The following is a 22302-nucleotide window of genomic DNA, read 5'->3' on the forward strand; positions in this document are numbered from 1 at the left end:
AACATTTTACCCTTCCTGGAGAAAGCCTGTAATTGCCAGTTCATTCACACACCGATTCTTCCTTCAAGGAACATTTAAAAATTCCAGCCAAAAGTTTAAGAAGAAAATGTTTATAGTAATCACTATAAGCAATGCCAACGTGGGCAAAAACACAGCTTCGGAAAGATAAAGAGAGTAATGGGGTTTCAAGGAGTATTCAGCAAGACTTGGAATGTTGTGCCACGGATTTGCTACTAGAGAGAATTTCTGTGAGCTTCAAAACCACCGAAGAGAATGATGAAAAAGAAAAAATACTACAGCACACGGAAAACCTGTGAGTGCCTATTGAAGCAGACTTTGGGAAGCTTTCCAAAGCTTGCATATAAGAAGTGCAGTGTGCCACTATTTCATTGTTATGAACTCCACAAACTGTCATCCACGTAAGGAACTCATGTTTCTGCCAAGTTAAATGACTTCAAAACTGATAGGTTACATTCACTGTTTCAACTCTGATTCATTCTTGACTGCTTCTGTTTTGACTGGAAAAAGAGAACAAAAGACATTGTGACACTGTGAGAGAAGAATCTAAATGGAAAATGAATTTTTCTTGCAAAATTTGGTTCTAGTAAAACATACAAACTTTAATAGTAGAGAGTACCTTTATAAGAAACAAAATAGCAAACAGGTTAACAAGAAGAATATCAGATCAATTTTTCAGGCAGAGATAAAATGTGATATGGTTGACCAAAATACTGAAAAATAAAATTCTTTCTTTTCCCTGCATAAAAGCTTTATTTCCCAAAGTGTTAAATGCAGTAGTGTTGAAGTGCTAAATACAGGAGTGCTAGTAACTACTATTTTTTCCCTTTTCCGTTCTTTTTTTTTAGTGCATTTGAGTTTTTCTTCTCTTGCTCTCCTTGCAAACTTGCTTCAAGAGCTGCCAGCTCTTCTTCTTTCCTGCTCTCAGCCTCTAGCAGCTCATTTCTGTACGCTTCCCGCATGCTGTGAACTCTGCCTCGTTTTTCATCTAAGGATGCCTGGGCAAAAAGAAACAGCAATAACCCCCAGCACATGAATCTTGATTTCATCACAAGCAGCTGCATACTTCCTGTTATGTTTCACTTCATGACTCTGCAAGTAGAGTGTATAGTATTTCTCCTTTTCTTTTTACATGCATTTTTATTGATTTGTCACTGTGATACATCTATATGTCAGTCTTTTCACCATGAAGAAGAAGAGAAAGTTCAAGAAAATACCTTTAAAATTTGTTGCATAGAAGGAGGACAGGCTTATATACAAGAAATCCATCTGTGTCTAATTCCTACTCAGTTGCTTTGTTGTCTTAACTGAGTCCCCTAAAACCTACTTTTCAGTAGTGCTGAAATGCCTTACTAAGTTTTCATCTTTTTAGAGACTAACAGAGCCTCAATCACATTCACTTTCTGTGAGCCTTACAGCAAGCAGGACTTAGACACTTCCAAAAACTTTGTCCTTTACATTTCCATCCTGGGAAATGGGGACACCTGGATACTTTTATATAGTTCTCTGTGCTCTACAGATGAAAAAAAAAATGTAGACGTGCTTATCAGCACAGTATGAATATTCTTAAGTAAATCTCATTTTAAATTATTACTGTGAACACCTTTAATGGATATACTTTCTAGAAAATAAAAAAAATTGCCTTTCTAATATATACTAGGCACCCAAAACCATAGCAACATCTCAAAACATGAGGATGGATTCTTATTGGGGATCAATCAGTCACTGGTAGGGAACTATGGCTCCTTTCAGACTTGTAGCTAAGTAATATAAATCAGGCTGTCTGGAAACCTGTTAAGGAGATGTTTTCAAGTGCTTTCTGTAAATAGGTTGGCTTCAGAGCTCTGAATAGCCACCGGCTGATACAAGTAGTTATTTTATCACCACCATGTAACAAAACATTTTGTTCCCAATGACCCTTGGGAACATTTAACTCAAGGGTTAAACCCATTTTGTTAAGGTATTTGTACCAATTTTATGTGCAATGCATTGGCTGGGCTAATCCCAACAACGGATCCTACGCTAATCCTAACAAATTTATTACTTATATATTATATATTATATATTTTTTTTAAGATTAATGATTAATATTTTGTGTTTGTTGACATAATGCATATTCCAGGAAAACTGTGTTCTCCAACTCTGCTGTAAGACTCAGAAGCAATTCACCTTTCTACATAAATAACCTTGTTTTTTTATTACTAGTCAAAAAGCCCTTCACTATTCTATAACAAAAAAAATTGGTCAAACCAGAAATGTTTTATCTAATATGCATCTGGTCACAGATATCAATGTAACATTTATTTTCACTTTTAACTATCCTTTTATGGTGATATTCCTAAAACAGTGTTTTTCACAGAATCATAGAATGTCAGATTGGAAGGAACCTCAAAGGATCATATGGTTCAACCTTTCTAATATTATTCTTTATATAATGTCTCAGCAACTGAGACTTAAAAGCTGAGACAAGCTTAACAAAAGCTTAACAAGCTGAGACTTAAAACTATTCAAAGTGAGGGACTCCACCACTTCCCCTGGCAGAACATTCCGATGTCTGACTGTCCACTTTTTGCAAAATGTTGCATCAAGAAAGTCCAAAGAATATCAAGTTAAGGATGTTGTGTAGTAATATTTTTCCCCTAAAATCCTCAGTTTTAACCTTTGCCCAAGTCAAATTTTAGGCCTGATGACTTCTTCAAGATATTTGTTCTGAATACAAAAACCTTGGTAGTGGTTGATCAAGATGTTCACATTAGTGGTGGGTATCACAGTAGCAGTTACTGAAAAGTAATACTGAAAACCTACCTGCAGATTCTCATACATTTCAAGTATATTTTCCTTCAATAAAGCTCTGGCATTTTTTTCTTTTTCCCTTTCTTTCAAGGCCAGCTCTCGAAGTTCCCTAAATTGGTTGATTTTTGCTTCTTTACTTATAGCTTGCTCTTGAATGATAGACTCACTTCTTATCATAGACTCAGGCATCGTTTTTCTAAAGGTAACAAAAAGATATTTCTCTCATTTCAAATACAGTTTTGTGTGGTTTATATTTTGCTGAACACCCAGATGCATATATTTTCCTTACATACTGCTATGTCACCATCATATGGTCAGACATGATTAGATATGGCAAAGGAGTCCTGTTCCCTCTGCTTACATATCAACTTGATGAAAAAGTACATTTCTCACAGCAGGTCTTCTTATATATGAGTGTCTACTTTAAAGTGTTTTGTAAAATCATGCTAATCTTTGAGCATATGAAAAACTCCTACATATAACACTTACTTGTAACTGCAAGAAATATCACATTTCTTTAAGTTTTTGATATTATAATTCAGCATTGAGACAAATGTAATTTTTTTTTCTTTTTTGCAATTAGCATAATGTTTAAGTACATGATATATTTTTATAATTTGACTTCAATGACTAGTGTAAAACTCAAGGAATTGAAGACAAATTAAATGCTTACAAGATTCAAGCCTGTAAAAGACATTTTACTTTATTTTCTACTCTTTTGATGTTACTCACTTCAATGTAACACCAGTTTCCCTTTCAATTTAAAATTAAATTTCAGGATTTTTGCAGCAAGTTCTAGGGTCCTTTGAAAATCAGTAAGCTGCTTGCACAGCAAATATGCAGGTGCATGAATATTAGCTAGATAGGTTCATTTCAACACATGAATGTAGCTCTTTTGAATAAAAAGCATCATAATATAACTATTTCAGCTGTTAACTGCTATTATTAACCAAACTGCATTTTTAAAGCATATTACCTGAATCTAACATCACATACATCCAGACACACTTCAAATACACTTCTTTCAAGATGACCACTGAATTAAATATATTTTCCTGCATATGCATTTTCTTCAGGTTTTTATGTCACATTCTCTTTGCATTCAGTGCAGGGGTTCTGCTCCTTTGACGTATTGTAGTAGGGTAAGGACAGAAATGAGAAATGGATGTAGGAAAGCACAGATTTTAAAACAAATCCACGCTAAGAAAATCAAAGATGAAAACTGTATCTTGATGCCATATACACTTCTGTGTTCCCAACTGAGTGATTTTATGTACACAATATAAAGCACAGATAAAACATTGCCCAGGATTCTCATGGACTCTTTAACATGCATGTGGCAGAATTGTAGCTTACTTCACTGACATATGAAGGATAAAGTCTAAATTCACATATACTGCATCCATGTACAGATAGGCATAAAAATAGGCATTAAAATATATGTGAAAATCATTAACCAGCCTTTCATTGTGGTTCTTCACTGGGACTTAATTGTTCTTGCTGCAGTTTACCTCATGTAAGGAGTAAGGTCGATAGGCTCCCATTTTTTATTTTGCATTTGTAAGCTTGTATCAATAGCTGTTTGTGATTCTTTCTTTTCTGCGGTAAGAGAATCTGGGAAAGAACAGATTAAACTGGTTATCATAACTTCTGTAGTGGTTAAGCTACATTCTTATATAGTTTCTTTCCTCTTTTGGCTCAGCAACAGACATTATTAAATGAGAATATGTGTTGTCCCAAACCAGGATAGAGAGGACATAGTATTTCTGCCCTTTTGTTTCCAACACTCATGGTAGAAACAAAAATGCTGCAAAATCTCCAGATAGAGTGAAATTAATATATGTATTTTAGCTAAACCCTCAGTACTCAAGAAGCTTTGTAAATCTAAGCAAGAGCATTCAATTTAAGGTGCATAAATAATATAAGAACAACATCTAATAAGCAAGGAACGGCATTCTATTATTTTTTTTCCTTAAAAAAAATCACCAAACAATATAAATCTGATCGTTCAGTTGTGGCTGTAATAACTTTAAAAAAAATTATCCACTTTTAGGAAAAGATTTAGTGTGGGATATACAAGTTCAAAGAAAAAGAACTCCCATGACAGCTTAAAATTTTGATTTTGAAGCCTTACATATATTTTTTTAACCATGTAGATAGTAACAATGTTATGCTTTGATGTAGCATCCTCACAATACAATTACACATCTGATATTAAGCATGACACTAGGCTGAGTTTATGTGATTATTACAGCACTTCCTTCTTTCTTTTCATCTGGGTGTGTGGGAAATGCCTGTGAATTTTGAAGACCTTGAACAATAACTGCCACAGTTTACTTCCATAACAACTTTCTTATTGAGTTACTTATTGTAATAATGAATTAAATATTTTTTTTAAATATTACTGGAATTTTCTCAACAAAAATAGGAAAGAAGGTTGAGCATAAAAAAAAAAAAATTACTGTCTATATATTTACTGTCTATACATAAATATTTAGCATTCTCTTTTGGTCTAGAAGGGTGACCTGGACTGTAGAAGTGCCTCAGACACTGCCCACTAGAAAAGTACTCTCCAGAACATAAAAAATCTCATTAACATACCAAACACCACAGAAATGTTCAAGCACATTATTCCCTACTGCAGCACTCTATGGAATCAACCCAGAACAGCTTAAAGTCAGTGGCATAACACCTCTTCATGAGACCATCTATGTATTAGACTCCAGATGCTTAGTTTAGAACAAAGCTCTTGGAAGACAACCATTATTTTTAAGTCCTTATCCAATAACTGAAAGGAAATAATGTGTTTTCAAGCTCCTTTGGAATGCAAGAAGTAACTAATGATGTCTTTGTTTACAGCATAAGATGAGGACTACTTCTGCTTGAAGTTCTGAAACATTCCCATGAAGATTACTTACGTGAATGGAAAAATATTTTTCTTCACAAGTTATGTACCAGTCACAGGTTCTAGTTTCATGCACATGAGCCATAAAGAAATAATGTCATGATAAGACTGGGTATTATTTTTCTGTTTTGGCCCAATTTCATCATTATTCTCAAAAAAAAAAAAAAAAAGCAAAACAACAAAACAAACAAACAAAAAAAACCCCGAAACAACAAACACCCTCACAGCTTTGCCCCCAGTTCAAGTTTTCAAACTCATGTTAACTGTCAGGGAATACAAATGAGGACTCCATTGAATCTGCAACCACACTAAATACAATTAGGCAACTCCTATGGAAGCTGCCAGGAAGCTGATGCTATTCACCATGCTCATTTTGACACCTCACTCCCAGACCACTGTCCGTGAACAGTTTACATGAACGTTAGCATAAAGAAAATGCACAGTAGATGTATGAGTGTCTTAATGACATGCTGTGTCAGGTGATGAACAATTTGCCAATATTTCTATGCTAATGACCTCTGCTACTCGACCTGGAATTTGAGGGAGCTAGCATTTTCTACTGAACTTCCAAATAATTCAAGTTAATTAAGTGTAAGAATTCTAGTACAGGAGGCCTGTTTAAAGTTGGCTTAAGGGTAGCTTGGCAGCCTCCAAGAGCCATGAGGCTCTATCTGTGTCTGAAAATAGAGTAATATCACAATTAAAACAAAAGAAGATAGAGAATTTAGTGGCTAAACATGTCATTGTGTGCTTGGAAACCCTTATTGTGGCTGTTCTATCCATTTACTACCAGTATTTAATGCAGCAATCTTTTCTAAGGAGCTGAACACGATGAATATGATAAATAGATTATATGCTTGACAGAAAGCTATACCCTTACCTCTTTCTCCTGAGCTAGGTGTTAAAACATCAGTCTCACTCCCAGATCTGGACTCCTCTGAATCGCACACCGCATACTTATTAATAAACCGCACGCGTTCCTGAAAAGCCTAGAGATCAAAGTTTCAACCCAAGTAAGGAAACTTCTACTGCATATTTTAAATCCCAAAGAACTTTCAAAACCAGGAATCTGTAAGTGGTCAATAAGACAATCAATTTTCAAATCCAGTGCATGTGAGGTATGATGCTACTTTATATTACCGGTGAGTATATTTCACTGGTTTGATGAAAACATCACTTCTGACAACATGAATACCATTAGTGAGCCACTGGGGAGAAAAAAAGAGAATCATAAGAGGACCACATTTCATGTCAGTCATATTCAAGCCATCTCTCCAATAGATTTTTTTCCCCAAAGTAATAACCAGTCAATACTAAATAGCCATTTAATTTTATCCATCAATTATTTTGGAACCTTTATATGTGTAGTTTTAATGGGCTGTGGAGAGGAGAAATATATTACCAGTAGTACTTAGATTTAATCTCCAATTTATATCAAGTGTGCTTTTGGTATATGAATAAGAACCCCTAAATAAACCTCTGTGAGGTGGTAGTTCAGTAAAATGAAAAGCAGGGAGTACATTCTGAAGGGTTTCTCTCCACTCCATGCAAGCTGGCTATATTTAGTACATATCCTAAATGAGAGAATGATGCTCTCAATAAGAAACTTAGCACCAGTGTACTCTGCAACTCTGCCAAGGCAGAATCAGAAAGGTTGCTAGGGTTCTCATTGTATTGTCCTGAGATGCTGAATCCTTACACTAAAAATCATCATGCAATGAAATACTCAAAAATCACTGATCTCTGGGCAGCTAAAAATAGTATTTGGATTTTAAAACAATAAACAACCCCCTGTAAAGCAAGGTCTGTTGCCTCATAGCTGAACGTGTGGTCAGAACACATCTAGCTACTGCAGCTAATTAGGGAAATCATTCTTCCTCCTCCTAGGAGCTCCTATAGCCTGGTGATTTGACTTCCTCCTAAGAAGCTATGGGTGCTGTGGGTGCAAAATTTTTCAGACTCTGATGCCAAAACCAGGTATCTGCTTCTGCTTGTCTTTTCAGAAGGTGACTTGGGCTAACTGGACTTTCTCTTAAGAGGTCCCAATAGACTGAGAAGCCAAAAGTGAAGCCTGGAATCAGGCATCCAATTCCTGATGTCATAGGACATGTGACTTCTGGAAAAGGCAGATGTTGGGGCAGGATGATCAAGAAGAAAGGAGAAGGGAAGCTACTCAGTCTGGGTATCAGACCCTTCCAAATTAGACCTTTTTTTTAGTGTATTACATATATTTGCTGCAATTTTCTTAAAGATGACTGTTTTAAAAAAATGTCACAGACCCAAGGGGCTATTAAAATAGAACATTTAGCTGCAATTCTGTTGACTTTCTGATAAAAATAGGTAACAGTGAGAGAACCAGCATTCTGAAAAGACTCTTTACAAAGGGGATACATTTCCAGCTATTCTTTAGAACATTGTACTTGCATTTTTAGTCTCAGTAGAGCAAATCAAAGCTGCAGTGAAATGCATCACTCCTTACATCAAAATTTAATAAAGTAGTTTCAGAAAAATTTTTAAGCTTTTGATATACGAAACAGAACAGAATAGGAAAAATCTGAAAGTGTAACTGGGCAGACCTCTGTCTGAGGTTCATTTTGAAAAGGCAACAAAAAAAAAAAGCAAAATGCTTCTGAGCTGGGGTTTCTGGCTGAATATCCCTCAAAAGTGGTGGTGGAGAGCGAAGTATGACTGTTGGATAAATTTTAAGACTGCATTTTGTTCTTTTTTGCTTTGTTTTGTTTTTTGTTTTTATTTTTCTATTTTTATGCCTCCAATTGCTATTTAGCAATTTATGTTTTTGCTTTGCTAGAAAGAACTTGTATTATTTTTCCATCTTTAACAGACATTGTGTCAAAAGAGCCCATCTGCACCTGATGTGTGAATTAGTATTGCTTCTCCAAAACAGTGAATTCATAGAGCAGCATATGCAGGCTCATGGGTAATCTGCAACTCAGAATGAAGTTGAGAATCCTGGCTGCAGGGACAACTTGAGTGATGATACACACAGCCAGGTGCCAGTTCTTCAAGAGAAATCCTTTTGTCATGTTTATAACAGTGTATTTCTCACTAGGATATGTTCACAATAAACATTAAACTTACCACAAGTAGCAGCTTTGCAACTGTGCAGACTTAGTTGGATTTCTAAGGAGAAACTTTTCTCTTTTGAAATGTCATATCTAAAGTCTCACTGATCTACAGAAGTCTAAAGAAATGCTTTGGATTCCTGCCCAGAATTCATGAACATAATCACTTTGATTCTTTAATGTGTAAAATTTCCTGTCTTCCACAGAATGGTGATGAGAACAGCCATATGAAATCAACTCTCTGTTGTGGCAACTGCCCTACCATCACAGAAGCTCCTGGAACATGTGAAATAACATTACTGCAAAGATTTCACTTTGGTGTCACCTTGATAGCTCTGCCGGGCTCTGCAGACTCCCATGCTTGTTTCATGGCTTTGATCTCATCTGCTCGCTGGGTGTCTTTCTTCACCTCCAGGGTGTCTGCCTCTCTCTGCTCACTGATGAGGCGTAAAATCCAGTATGGTTGGTCTGAAGCAGCTTGCTGGAAGTGAAATATCATAAACATGATATATCCATTGGTATACACCTACTACCACTACCTAGGATAAAGTGATGTTTGTGTACCCTGGTAATTCTGGCTAACGTACAATATTCACTGATAGACTTAGACTTGCACTACTGCAGAGTGGCTGCCAAAGGAAAAAAAAATGACTTTGCAATGTCTTGAAGGTCTCTGAGGTACCTGATGTGCTTCCTCTACCTCCCATAAGAGCTCCACACTCCCAGTTCTTCTCAGCAGTCTGTCTGAACAGGATCGAATATTTGGTGTCTTATATTCCTGTCAATCTCCTTGCCTTTCCTTCCTTTCACAAGCTTTATTACTACAAGTCTTCTGACATTTAACTAGGCTTTTTGTGTAGAAATACTATGTCTTATGAAGCATCTGGTTCTTTCCAATAGTTTTCCAAATTCTCTAAATCACCTTAAGACATGGATTCTCAGAACCATAGAATACACGTGGTATCTTTTAGGTCACTATTCTGCTGTCTGATTGATGAATGAGATTATTGTATTGCATATATTTCCGGAAACCATACCATCTAGAGAACCTTTAAGCACAAGGTTTAGGAGTAAAGATACAAGTTCATATTTTATTGGAAACTAAAGGCAGACTTCTTCTTTATCTGCAGGCAGTTCCACCTTGAAACTTGCATTGGTTTTAGTGGCAGACCAAAGAAATCTCAGGAGCTATCACCCCAGCAGCCCCAGCATAGGAGCTGAAGGCATATATCTGACAGCTGGGAGCTGCATTGCATCTCTGTGACCAATAATTTCAATTGCAGCCACTCAGACTGCTCTGAAAGAAGGGTTAAGGCACTATTCTGGAACTTAAGTGTGGATGTGAATCATAGGAACAACATTCTAGTCAACAACAAAATTCAGTAGAGATTTCTTTAATGAAAAAATCTGTGGAGCTGCCTTCCCCTTGAACCACCCTGCCATGGGACAGCTAAATCCCAAGCAAAAGCAATACTATTAAAGAAGGAGATGTCAGTTTCTTCTTTTTCTTCCATTAATCTCTTTGGAATCTATAAAGACCATAGCCTTTTGGTCAACCTCAGACACTCAGATTATCCCACAAAAGATGAGAAGAATTTGCAAGCAGACAACTAGGTACCAATTCTATGATTCTATAGCAGAAAGACCTTTTCCTTCTCCCTGGGAACCCATGAAAACTAGTCCAATAAGGGACTAATAGGACACAAGTATGGAGAATTTATGAAATTTAATAAGCCTTCAGAAGAGACAGAAACTAGACCTCCAAAAAGAACAGCCAGTAGTTGCTTTATGTATAAACAAAGAAATGAGCACATGACATCTCTAAATGCAGGATGCATGTCTGTTGCATGTGTTATTCAATCTCAAGTGTAAAGCTAAAAAGGTGGCAAAGCAGAGCATAGAGAAGTGCAAGGGATATGCTAGAAGTGCTACTCATACTGATCTGTGACCTGAAAATACCTTTATACTTGGTAAAATTATGGCACATTCAACAAAACCAGTTTCTAAGATTTGTACTCACCTGAGATTCAAAAGATGCAAGAGATATAAGTGATTCTCTTCTTCTAGTGGATTTCTCTTTTTCTGACTTCTCAGATGCTTTATCTTTTGGTTTTTTGTTTGTTTAGGAATATTTGCAGACTTTTGCCCTTCATAATTTACTGAGCCCTGAGGAAAGGCGTCGCTCCTCAAGCTTCTGCTCATTTTCTATTGGGATGTATGTTACCATACATGATGAATTAGAAGATACCATTGTCATCCATAAATACATTCCCCATGTAATATCCAGGGTGGAATAACAGCACAAAATAGCACATAGAAAGATAAGAAACTCAGTTAACTAGTTGACACTTTCTGGTATTACACTAACATTTAATGTTGAACAAAGAAAGAATTAGGGGGACAAAGCAACCTTTAAAAAAAAGACTTAACAAGGTGGACATACTGTTACAGCCTTATATGGCCTAAAGGAGTACTTTACTCAGGACTTAACTTTGGGATTGATCATGATCTGACTCTCATCTCTCTACATAGTCTCAATACAGTCTCATCAGTGTGTATGCACCAGGCAGGTAACAAGCTCAGAATAGGTAAAGTCAATTTTCTCCCGGCTCATGTTCTTGGAAGCTTGAAAGTGTTAAAAGCAGAAGGGAAGATATGCCCACGAAAATTGCAAGGATATTAAGGCAAAGAAACATATGCAAGATTTGATGCATGTTAAAGAAATTCAAAATTATTATTCTCAGAAATATCTCAAGACATTTTGGGTTAATTATTTTATCAGAACATGTGTGTGCTATATGTATGCTATATTTTAAATCAAAGATGTGTAACATGTTCTGATCTGGTTTTGGTAGGATCTCTTAACACGAATTTTGCTTGTCTATTTCTCATCAAAGTAAATAATTAAATAAATAAATTGAAGCCTGTAATAGTATAGAGCTTTAAGACCATAAGGAACATGTCAATTGAAACAACTTAGAATGGACTCACAATACTATAAGAAAGATTAAAAATATAAGGTATGAACTCCCTGTTTCTCTCCACCTTCATACTGCTAGAAATGTAACAAATGCTGAAAACCTAGTCAGTACAATAAATGGGATTTCTCTTAAAAAAAAAAAAAAAAAAAAAAAAAGGAAAGTAATGACTGTTATACAACCTGACAATAATAACAAGGTACCTTTCACTGATTGTTATGAGGACAAATGACTGTGCTGCATGATTTGATCCAAAGTCCACTGAAGATATTTCTTTGCCTTTAAGGACGCTTTGGATCAGACATGCAATGAGGTGGTTGAGGTTATATGAATGTATAAAACTGTAAATATTAAATATATGGAAACATAATGCACATATAACTACACATACAAATATATATGTGTATTACATCATACAGTATACTTGTGTTTATGTATAATATCTCCTCATGCTACTTAAAATAATGCTCAATAGCACCAAAGTGGTAATCATAAATTGATTCAGTGCTACCAAAGCACACATTACAGAATGAAAGCAAACCTGAAGTGTTCTCCACATATTTTGAAGATACCAAAACAATTCCAGAGGAAATGCAAAACTCAAAATAAATAGTGATGACGGCATTTGAAGTTAACAGTACCATTATATAAATGGCTTTCCATTTCATTGCACATTATTATGACATATTATCACCATAAATCAGGCTGGTGTACATGCATTATAAGTGAATTATTAATTTGAAAGATCAATTATTTATTGTTTATACAAACACCAAGAGACACTCAGAGTAATTAGATAAATAATACCAGACAAAGACTTTCTCTGTCATGGACACCACAAGCTATGTCTGGCTTCTATAAATTACACATATGAATTTTAAGATTTTGTTGCTCTGGATGTACTGCATACACAGGGAGAAAAACAGGCATATGAAACACTGGGTTAAAACGAGGTCTTGTGCTTTAATTCCTGATACAGAAGCTCAGTAGAGGATTCAGTTGTATTCTCCTAGCTAGAGTTTCACTGCAGTGCCCAGTTCCCTAACCCTCCTCCTTCCCTCTACGGTGTGGGCAGTCGCCCCAATTTCAGGATCACGCACAGGGGCACTGTAGGGCACTGGCTGCAGTTTGGCAATGCAGGATGCAGCCCACTCTGACTCTAAGGTATATGTGAGGGGTTCTTTGGGGCTTTTCCTAAGGCCAAAGCCAAAAAATGCTTCTCCACATGTAAAATACAGAAGAATGAAGAAATATTTGTAATATAAAACTAACTCTAGATGGCACTGTTGTCTTACATGAAAAAGTGATACCTGAAATGGTGAAAATCTGCTGCAGAAATTTTCCACCTGGCTTACTTGCAGTTTCTTAAAAATCATATGGTGAGAGACGCCTTTTGGTTTACGTGCCAAAACTGCTAATATTTAAACTGTATGTTTGACAGCTGGTGTTGGCAGCTTTAAACCACAAAGCCCAGCTTTCAAATTGCTTTAAGACTGGTTCACAATCAGAAAAGATTCAAAGATTAAATGTTTTTTTCAAAATTTGTCCTTATAGTAAGGCCTCCAGATAAATACTGCTGTTAATAAATAAATGCTAAGTAAAAAATATAGAAATTGTTGGTGTTTCAAATGTATAATATATGCTGGTTTTACACTGTTGCTGTCCTCGGCAATCTGTTGGTATTCCTGTATAAACAGAAACACTCAGCTAATATGAACTGTGAAATGGATTTGGGTTACTTTGACAGGCACAAATGATTAAAGGACATAGAAATCAAACATTTGAAAAGAATCCTAAAAGAAAAGCACTCATTATCACTGACTGTAGCTTGAGACTGGTAGGCTGGAAATGAGCCACAGCATTTGGTTAATAAGGAGAGGTGAAGCTATGAACTGGAATATTGCAATCTTGAACTAAACATGAGACTACTCATGATGTAGACAAGCTTCAGTAGTTACAGCTGAGAATTAGTGAAGAAATTTAGAGATCAAGTGACCTCCTTTGACCTGCAGTTTTACAGACCATGGCTATAGCCATAGAATGAAACATTACACACCAGGAGCATGACTGGTGTGCTAAATGCACACTGTTACTATGTAGATGACCCATAAGGAAGGATAAGACAATCTAATATGATGTCTATGGAGAGTAGTAGTCTTTCATTAAAGAGAAAATGAGAAGAATAAATCGAGTCAGCTGGGAAGAAGAGATGATTTTGTGAAGAATGCAACAAACTAAGTGGACTAATCAAAAAACAGTGTACAGACCTTTACAGCTAAATGGCATAGTTCCTCAAATATTACTAAAAGTGACTAAGGACTATAGTAAGCCAACAAGTTTTATCTTTGTAAAGTTCTGTAACAGTTGCTGAAAAAGGCTACAAAAATCTCAAATGTTGCACTCATCTTAAAAACAAGAAATGTTCAGTTGAGGGTAATAGAAATGAAAAAAAGAAAATCAAACAACCAATCATTTAAAAAGAAAATATGTAACCAGAGTAAGTGAGATACACTGCTGGATAATTTAAAGATAAAATATTCTAAAAAAATTTAAGGGTATTCAGTAAATGTATCTATCTGAGGAAGGATAACACAAAAAGTCCCTTGTCTCATTTTAAAAAATTGAGTTATAGAACTTCAATATTAATGATATGCATAATTTACTGAATGGTGGAAGCAATATTTTATGTTCTGCAGAAATCTAGAGGCAAAGAGCACAAGAGAATCAGCTGCATCTGTGGTGTGTGTGATAGACTGCACCAGCAGCTGGTGTAGGTCTTGCAGCCTCAGGAGCTCATATGGGATCCATGGGTCAGTACTGGGCATATGTGGTGTCCACATTCAGCTGCTGGAAGGATCCATCCTGTATCTATTTATCTATCTATCTATCTATCTATCTATCTATCTATCTATCTATCTATCTATCTATTTTACATATACAGTCTCCTTAGTGAGCTTCCATTCTGTCCAGCCAGAGAAAAGGGGAAAAGATGAGGTGCTGTTTGTGTGGAGTGCACTGAGTGTCTGCCTGTGATCTGTGTGGATGGCAATGTGTATATGTATATGAGTTCTGTGGACATGTGTTCTGTGTACATGTGCCTGCTAAGGCTACACTCCAGCCTTGCCAGTGGCTGGACCTGGGGAAGTGGAGTGGCAGCAGCCTTGCTTCTCAGGCTGTTGGATCGAGCATGGTAATTTTCCTTCAACATCTTTAATAATCTGTGTCATTCTGTGTCAGCCACAGTGGTAAATGAAGAAGCAATACAAGACTTTTCTCTAAGATACTGACTAGTATTCTAACTGCTCTTAGTAGGAGTTGGTTTGTGGTTTGGTTTTTTTTTCATTAACAAGGAATGCTAAAAGAATCTGTAAAAAACAACAAGTTTCTGCAATTTCTCTGTCCTCTTCCTGGCTAGAATACACAGGCTGTCCTTGGGGCCCTTCCCAGCCTTGCCTCCTTCTTAAATTCTTCTCCCAGCAGTATAGAATTAATACATACCCCAGAACAGGCCTTTTTCCATGTCTTGGCACTGAATTTTCTTAATTATAAGCAGGCATATTTCTCTAGTTTCACAAGAAACTTCAATGTTTGGACATAATTTGTCAGGCACTGTGCCTCTGTATTGCACTTCATTGGTCTCAGCCTGCAGAAGTACTCATAATTCTACAACTGTTTCAGATCCTACCTAATTAGAGTTGAGCTCTACAAAGCTCAGGTGAGTTTTGCAGAGTATTCTATGATTTCTTTATAATTTGTGAACTGATCATGCAATCAAACTTTAGTTCTGTGAACCACAGAAGAATGAGTGGTTAATAATTTCACCTAGGCAGGTTGCTTAATAATTTCACTCAGGCAGTGACTAAAAGAAAAATGTCATATTGTCTTGGCTTGTAGCACTGTAACATTTTGTTAAAAATCAGTAATATTAGCATTTGACTAAATACATATTTAAATCAAACCTACCTTTGATTTTAATTTTTCTCCATTTCTTCCAGGTGCCTGAACAAACAGAGACTGACTCTCAGTAAGTGGCCAACTATCAAATAGCACCAAAGCTTGTATGATATACTTGTGAGACTGTGAAAGAAAATGCAATACATTAACACATTAACATGCTGAAAATACAGGCAATTATATCAACATTCAAAAGTTTTGTAGGTAAGTAAACTGCTTACTGAACTCAGCACACAAAGCATATAATTAACTTACAAGCTTGCACATTACAGTATGCACAAGAAGCTTAAATTAGTGTTAATCCCATAGAATTTAATTCCTGTGAAATTAAACAATTGCTCATGTTCATCAAGTGGCACTAAACTGAGATACAATAAGGAGCTACATGCCTTTAAGATTCCATGTAAACTTTCCTGTGTATGCCATGTGCTAAAACACTTTTTTTTTTATTGTAAGGCCTACAACAGGGCCTTTAGCACTAATACTAGCACTTGATACTGACTCACTTTCAGATGAAGGTGACAGGATGAGATAATTGTAAATTTTCTACACTGAACAGGAAATTATTCCAAAACACTTTGAAAAAATTTTCTAAATTCTAAAGCCAGTTATTAGTTAAGGAACAATGCTGGAATTTATTTTTTCTGGTTTATTTACTGTTTTTATCCTTCGGAGTATTTTGTTGGCAAACTGAACTCAATTATCAGGAAAGATCACAGCAGTGAGGCATCCGGAGACAGAGAAACATGCACTGCTTTAGAAAGTAATATAAAACAAATAATACTAGGTGAAGTTAAGAAAAATTTATGATTTTGACATTTCTGAGAAACTCAGCTAAAGTAGCAGCTGCAATGTGTGTGATTTAGTGAAGCTTTCAGCTGACTGGCAGAGGTGTTTATAAAATTATTAAAGATGACCTTCTCTAACATTATATTTCAAAGACAACTCACATTGAAGCATCTGAAGTTTACTTTCATTACCAGTAACTTTTGGCCCTAAGCTGAAAGTTACATTTTTAATTGGACATGGAAAATACATGCACATTTATTTTTTCTCCATAGCCTCATTCAGAAGCTAACAACAATCTCAATTTTGGAACTTTGGATTCCATGTTCAATTATCAATAACCATTTGTTCTGGGTTTTATTTTTTTTTCTATTCCCCACTCCTCTCCTTCCCCCCCCCTCCTTCCCTAAGTCCCACTGATTTGGAATCTCTTACTTCTTGTGGACTTTTGATCATTATTTTGAGAGTTTTCCAGGAGAAAGATTCATCTAATATAGGTGGACTTCTTCTAAAAGTACTGGCTTCAAAGAAACTTTGTTATCCTTTGAAAAACTAACAACACTTTTTTTCTGGATCCTCCAGGCTCTGAATCCTTCTTTGTGCTACGTTGATTAATTTGGGTTTTGCTTGCTGGCAAGATTGATAAGAAATGTCAGTATTAATTTCCAGAAATGCTATGAGTTATTGGTATGAGCTAAACAGATGCCCCCAGAAACTACAGAAAGAAGAAATTAGCATAGTCAGTTTATCATGCTGTATTATGCCCACAAGTACCAATTAAAATTAAGCTTATTCCAAGTATTATCCTAATTTCATTCTGCATCCAAATCACAAATCCCCTCAAAGTAAATAATGAGAAATTTGAAACACTGTATATATAACTGTTGTTGTGTCTATAAAGTGCATAATTTTTCCCCCTAAACCTCACATCTCTCTTGCACTGACCACCACAGCAACATGCTATACAGTACATAACACAGACAGCCTTGCAGTCAGGGTGATGGGATCACTATGGAGCAAGCCTCACTCAATAAATTGTATGCACTTTGGAAGGGGAGAGAGGTGTGCTGGCCACAGTTCTGGCATCTCCTACCCTTACAGAAGTCTCTTATGTCAACCTGACACAAAGATCATAGTTGACTGAAGTTTAAAGAAATTAAAAGTTTGAAGAAATCTTGCAAAGAGCTATAAAGGCATACTTCATTTCTGTCATTTACAACATCATTTCATTGTTTTCAAGGAAGGAATTAATGTGAAACCAGGCATGTACTAAAGAAGAGCTGTAGCAGAAGTAATTAACCCAGAAAACTTGCATTAGTTTCTAAGTGCCATCAACACCTATGATATTATCTTGCCTGAACATCTACAGAGAAAGGAAAGTGTTCTAAAAAGGAGTATGTCCTACAAGATTGAATTAAGGGCAGAAATGATGCCTCTGAAGAGGCAGCTTCACCTGTGTTACACTAACAGCACTTGTACTTATCAGTCTGGGAAAGAGATCTTTTAGACTTCACTGAGGACAGAACACTTTAATCTTCCCAAGGCTCATTGTAGAAGCAAAGGATGACACTATCATTGAAACACTTTCAAAATAAAAATGTACAGTTTCATGTGTGATGATGACAAAATATCCAGGGAAGTTTAGAAGAGCTGACAGAACTATTAGACCAGATATAGCAAATCTTAGAGCTGATGTGTCTGTGTATAAAAGCCAAATAAAAGGTTAAGTGTCCCACTAGAAACTCAAAGGGAGCCAGGAATACTGTTTCTTATGGAAGTCAAAGGCCAAGGAACACTCACTATCCCATCTTTCCTCTTCATTAGAGAGTGTATTCCTTTTTCCTAAGAAAATCAGTAAAAGTCAGGAAATTAAACCAAGACATTGCAGAGCTGGTTTCTTCAAGCATGTCTCAAACTCCTAGTGACAAGCTCTTCTGCATGGCATTCAGAATCTTTAGCACCTGAGCTATCCCTGTTGCTGTCTCTGTGACAAGGAAGAGTCGTGAAAGAGATTAGAAACGAAGATAATACTTGGCTTCTTCTAACACTTTTTTTTTTTTTTTTTTTGAGTGATGCAAGTCCGTGTTGATTTTTATAAGATTACCCTAGACAAGCATTTATCTGTGGAATAGTTTCTCAACTCAAACAGAGGCTGCTGAGCTTTCCAGGTATCAATTAAGCTGTGAAGGTGAAAGACATAACTCACAGCAGTTACATTATGTCTTTTCATCAGAAGGAACCAAAATCATGAGGCTTTTACTCAGCCATTTGGAAAAAACATTACCCAGAGATCAGAGTCTGGCATGCTCTTTACATCTTGTGGTGTAAACCTGCTGCGGAGAAACAATTTAGAGTTTCAAACAGAATAATGCATACAGATATTTCCAATTGGGTAACTTACATTTAGGGAAGTATTTGCAATATTTCCATGAGAGTTTCTAGTCAAGATCATCTTCTATGCCTGTCTGAACACTGTAGTTCAACTAATTTCAAAAAGAAATTTTGTATCAGTGAGACCAACCAAATGTGCTCCTTCCTGTAGTTCTCAAACAGGTGATCTCCTCTCCAGGAGGTCTGGTTTCTGAGCTCTAGGAGCTGGGCACTGCCCTTGAAGGAATTCACCTCTGCCTATCAAGGTAGGTATGTTTTAAATGCAGGTTGTGGAGTTTTAGGCTATAATAAGCTTTCATGAATGCCTCATTATCCTCCTCTTATTTCTCTCCTAAATCTGAGAGGATAAATATGAAAGAATTCTACAAAGGACCAGAGGGATGATCATGACATGAAGATAACTCAGAACAGAATGGTGGAATCCTCCAGAAGACTCATTCTGGCTCTGTCCAGAATGATGACTTGGAAAACGTCACAAAATAGACACACAACCAAAATAATAGTTCTAGAAATAGACACCAGGTGGAGCTGTGACACCAATTCTCACTGCAGATACAAACAGAGCAAAGACTGAAGGAACTTGTACCTATTTTGGCTCCAGATTGAAACAAAAATCTAAATTATTATTTTGGTACTGTGAGACTGGATGTATCGACCACTACTACAAAAGATAAAAGGATTATGGGCATTCAGTTGTCCATCTCTACTACAGGACGCTGTGCTTGTATAAACAAAAGAATTTGTGCTTGCACCATGGCAATATATAACTCCTTTATTGGGGAGTGTTCAAGGTCCAAGTCATTGCTACATCTCAGAATAGGTAAATATGTTTTAAAAAAAAAATTTCATATAGCTTGTGAGCTATAAAATACATCTATAAAAACAGCTCGACTGGATATAAATTAACAGATTGTGAGTGGGAACAGGGCATAATGTTTTTATTGGTGATGCTCGCACAACAAGTTCATTTAAGAACACTTCTGTCAACACAGGGGATCAATTCTATGTGAGGCAGAACTTGCACGATACTTAATAAGTCTCAAATGTGAAGACTGCATCCTGCTTAAACAACAAGTTTGGTGGGGATGTTATATCATTGGTTGTCTGATTATTCCTACTCTGTGAAAACAGAATTTTTCAGAGAACAACTAGATGCTGACAGTATGAATCTTGTCTTGAATGTTGAACAAATCCCTACCTGAGCTTGTCATCAGTCTTCATGGGTGTTCCTATATTGTTATTGTACACGCCACAATTCTCTAATAGTTTTGACAGCAGGAAAAAAACCATGCTTTGACAATGCTATAAATTGCACCTAGACACTCAGAAGGTTGGGTCGTAAGATATTCTCATATTGGTTACACTGAGTACATTTCATAGTCTTTCATTAATTTGATACTCTTAAAGATTGGAATACTTTCACAAAATGTCTGTGATATACAGGATGAATACAAAGAGAAAAAGAACTTCAATGCTAAGGCCACCTAGCCTAGTATTGTAAAAATAATAGTTAAAAACAAAAAAAAGTGACAGCTTCAGAGTCATTCCTTCCAAATGAGAGCTCTATACAATTGGACACACTTAAATGGCATTAGAGTAGCCATTTCACCTTGGAATATGGTCTAAAATCGTAACACATCTTTTACAGTCAGTTTGCCACTTCTAGAAACTTTTTTTAATTCCTTTTGAAAGGAAGTGCCTTTCATGACTGCTTTTTTTCAGATAGAATTCCTTGGCTCCACCACTCAGTAAAGATCTAGGAGGACAGCCCTCCTATTTTCTGTCATGCTAATATAACAGATACTTCATTGAATGATTCACAATGGATCAAAATAATTTTGAAGTAGTAAAATGTATCACAGCACATAAGAGTCAAGAGTCTAATGTGTGTGTGTGAGAGACTTCTGGGGATATTTTGAAAAGTTCTCATCTGTGCCCACTGTTACTTTGGTGAAGACAAAATGTTTCAGCCATTCTGCCCCATCCCCTCCCTTCCAGCTGCTGCTGGAACCCATTTCATTTCTCTTTCACCTGACTGTTCTGTTTCATTTATTTCAGTCTTCAGACTATGATCTTTGCCAACAAGACAGTTTCCTGAAAGAAAGTTTCTTCTTCACTTTTCTGAGGGTAACATGGCAACTTATTTCAAGGATTTGTGACACTTGCTCTAATCTGAGCTATCCTATAGCTGTTCTACTATTTCCTCCAGTTTACTGTATTTACTAATCCATTCCCACATTCCAAAAAGAGTAGCCAAAAATAACTACTGATTATGTTGGCAACTCAGAGAATCATGACAGCTTCTCCGTTGCCTCCTTTAAAATCATAACATTGTCAACTGATGAATTACACTTGAAGAGCACGCTCTCTGTACTCATTTTACATTTATGGTAATAACAAGGTGCAGCTGAGACAAAAATCAAAATGTTTCATAAACATGATTAAATTAGCTGTTTTTCCTACACAGCATTGGAAGTTTAGATAAAACATTTTTCTACAGGATCATGCTAGAAAAATACACAGTAAAATAAAGTGCAGGTGAGCCCATGAAGTAAGATGCCATTTTGGGCCTTACCAACGTCATAATCCAGTATCTGGACAATTTGTCTTTTTCTCAGGTCCTGAATATGCTCAATAGGAAAAGGTTGATTGACTGAATTACAGAAGATTTATTGTTTTAAAGTCTCCATAAAAGGACCAAAGACTTAAATATCTTACAATATTGATCTATAGCAGTGTCCATGGAAAGCAAAGTAGCTTGACTTATTTGCTTTATAACAGCTGTTTTATTTATGCAAAATTGGTAATGCCTATGAAAAATATACATTTTCAAAATGAAACCCACATATATAATGAAAAATCCAAAATGGCATATAATCTTACAAAATAAAACACAAATAGTTCAATTAAAACTGAAGTGTATAGAAAAAAGGAGGACAATTTAAAGATTGTGGAAGAAGATGGCACCGCAGCATCATGTAAAACATATTACATGTAAGAAGTGCAATGGAAGTAATTAAAGGTACTTCATTTTTATTAAAAATGACCTGACCACTACAGTGACAAACTGTGAAAAATACGCCTTAGACTTATGTACTTCATTATACTGTAGTTATTTCTTCTGAACAGTAAATCAGCACCACTTCAAAGTCAAATATCAATAAACTGGCTGAGAGTAATTTTCAGATGACAAATTTCTCAATTTCTTTTTTTCTTTCAGCTTCTTTAGCAGCCTATCTGTAGTATTTTCAGAAAAACAAACAAAAAAAGGCCTGTAGGCAAACAGCTGACGTCCTGACAGCAGCTCTGAGAACTGAGTTTGGCAGAACTCTTAACTTTTTGAGAAGCCTGGAAGTAAAGCCAGAAGAGGATGCCTGGGATAACCTAACTCTGC

The 22302-nt window shown here is 36.1% G+C and overlaps 1 protein-coding gene across 1 annotated transcript in view; it reads right to left on the reverse strand.

The window, feature by feature from the left end:
- Positions 1-833: 833 nt before the first annotated feature.
- ADGB (androglobin) overlaps positions 834-22302 on the reverse strand; it is a 96147-nt gene continuing 74678 nt past the window's right edge. Inside the window, 9 exon segments of the mRNA XM_030447520.1 lie at positions 834-1016; positions 2824-3007; positions 4323-4425; positions 6591-6705; positions 9125-9280; positions 10820-10908; positions 10911-10958; positions 15722-15854; positions 17080-17147. Coding sequence (XP_030303380.1) covers positions 834-1016; positions 2824-3007; positions 4323-4425; positions 6591-6705; positions 9125-9280; positions 10820-10908; positions 10911-10958; positions 15722-15854; positions 17080-17147 — 1079 coding nt within the window.

Source organism: Calypte anna, chromosome 3 (assembly GCF_003957555.1).
Source record: "Calypte anna isolate BGI_N300 chromosome 3, bCalAnn1_v1.p, whole genome shotgun sequence".
NCBI classification, from domain to species: Eukaryota; Metazoa; Chordata; class Aves; order Apodiformes; family Trochilidae; genus Calypte; species Calypte anna.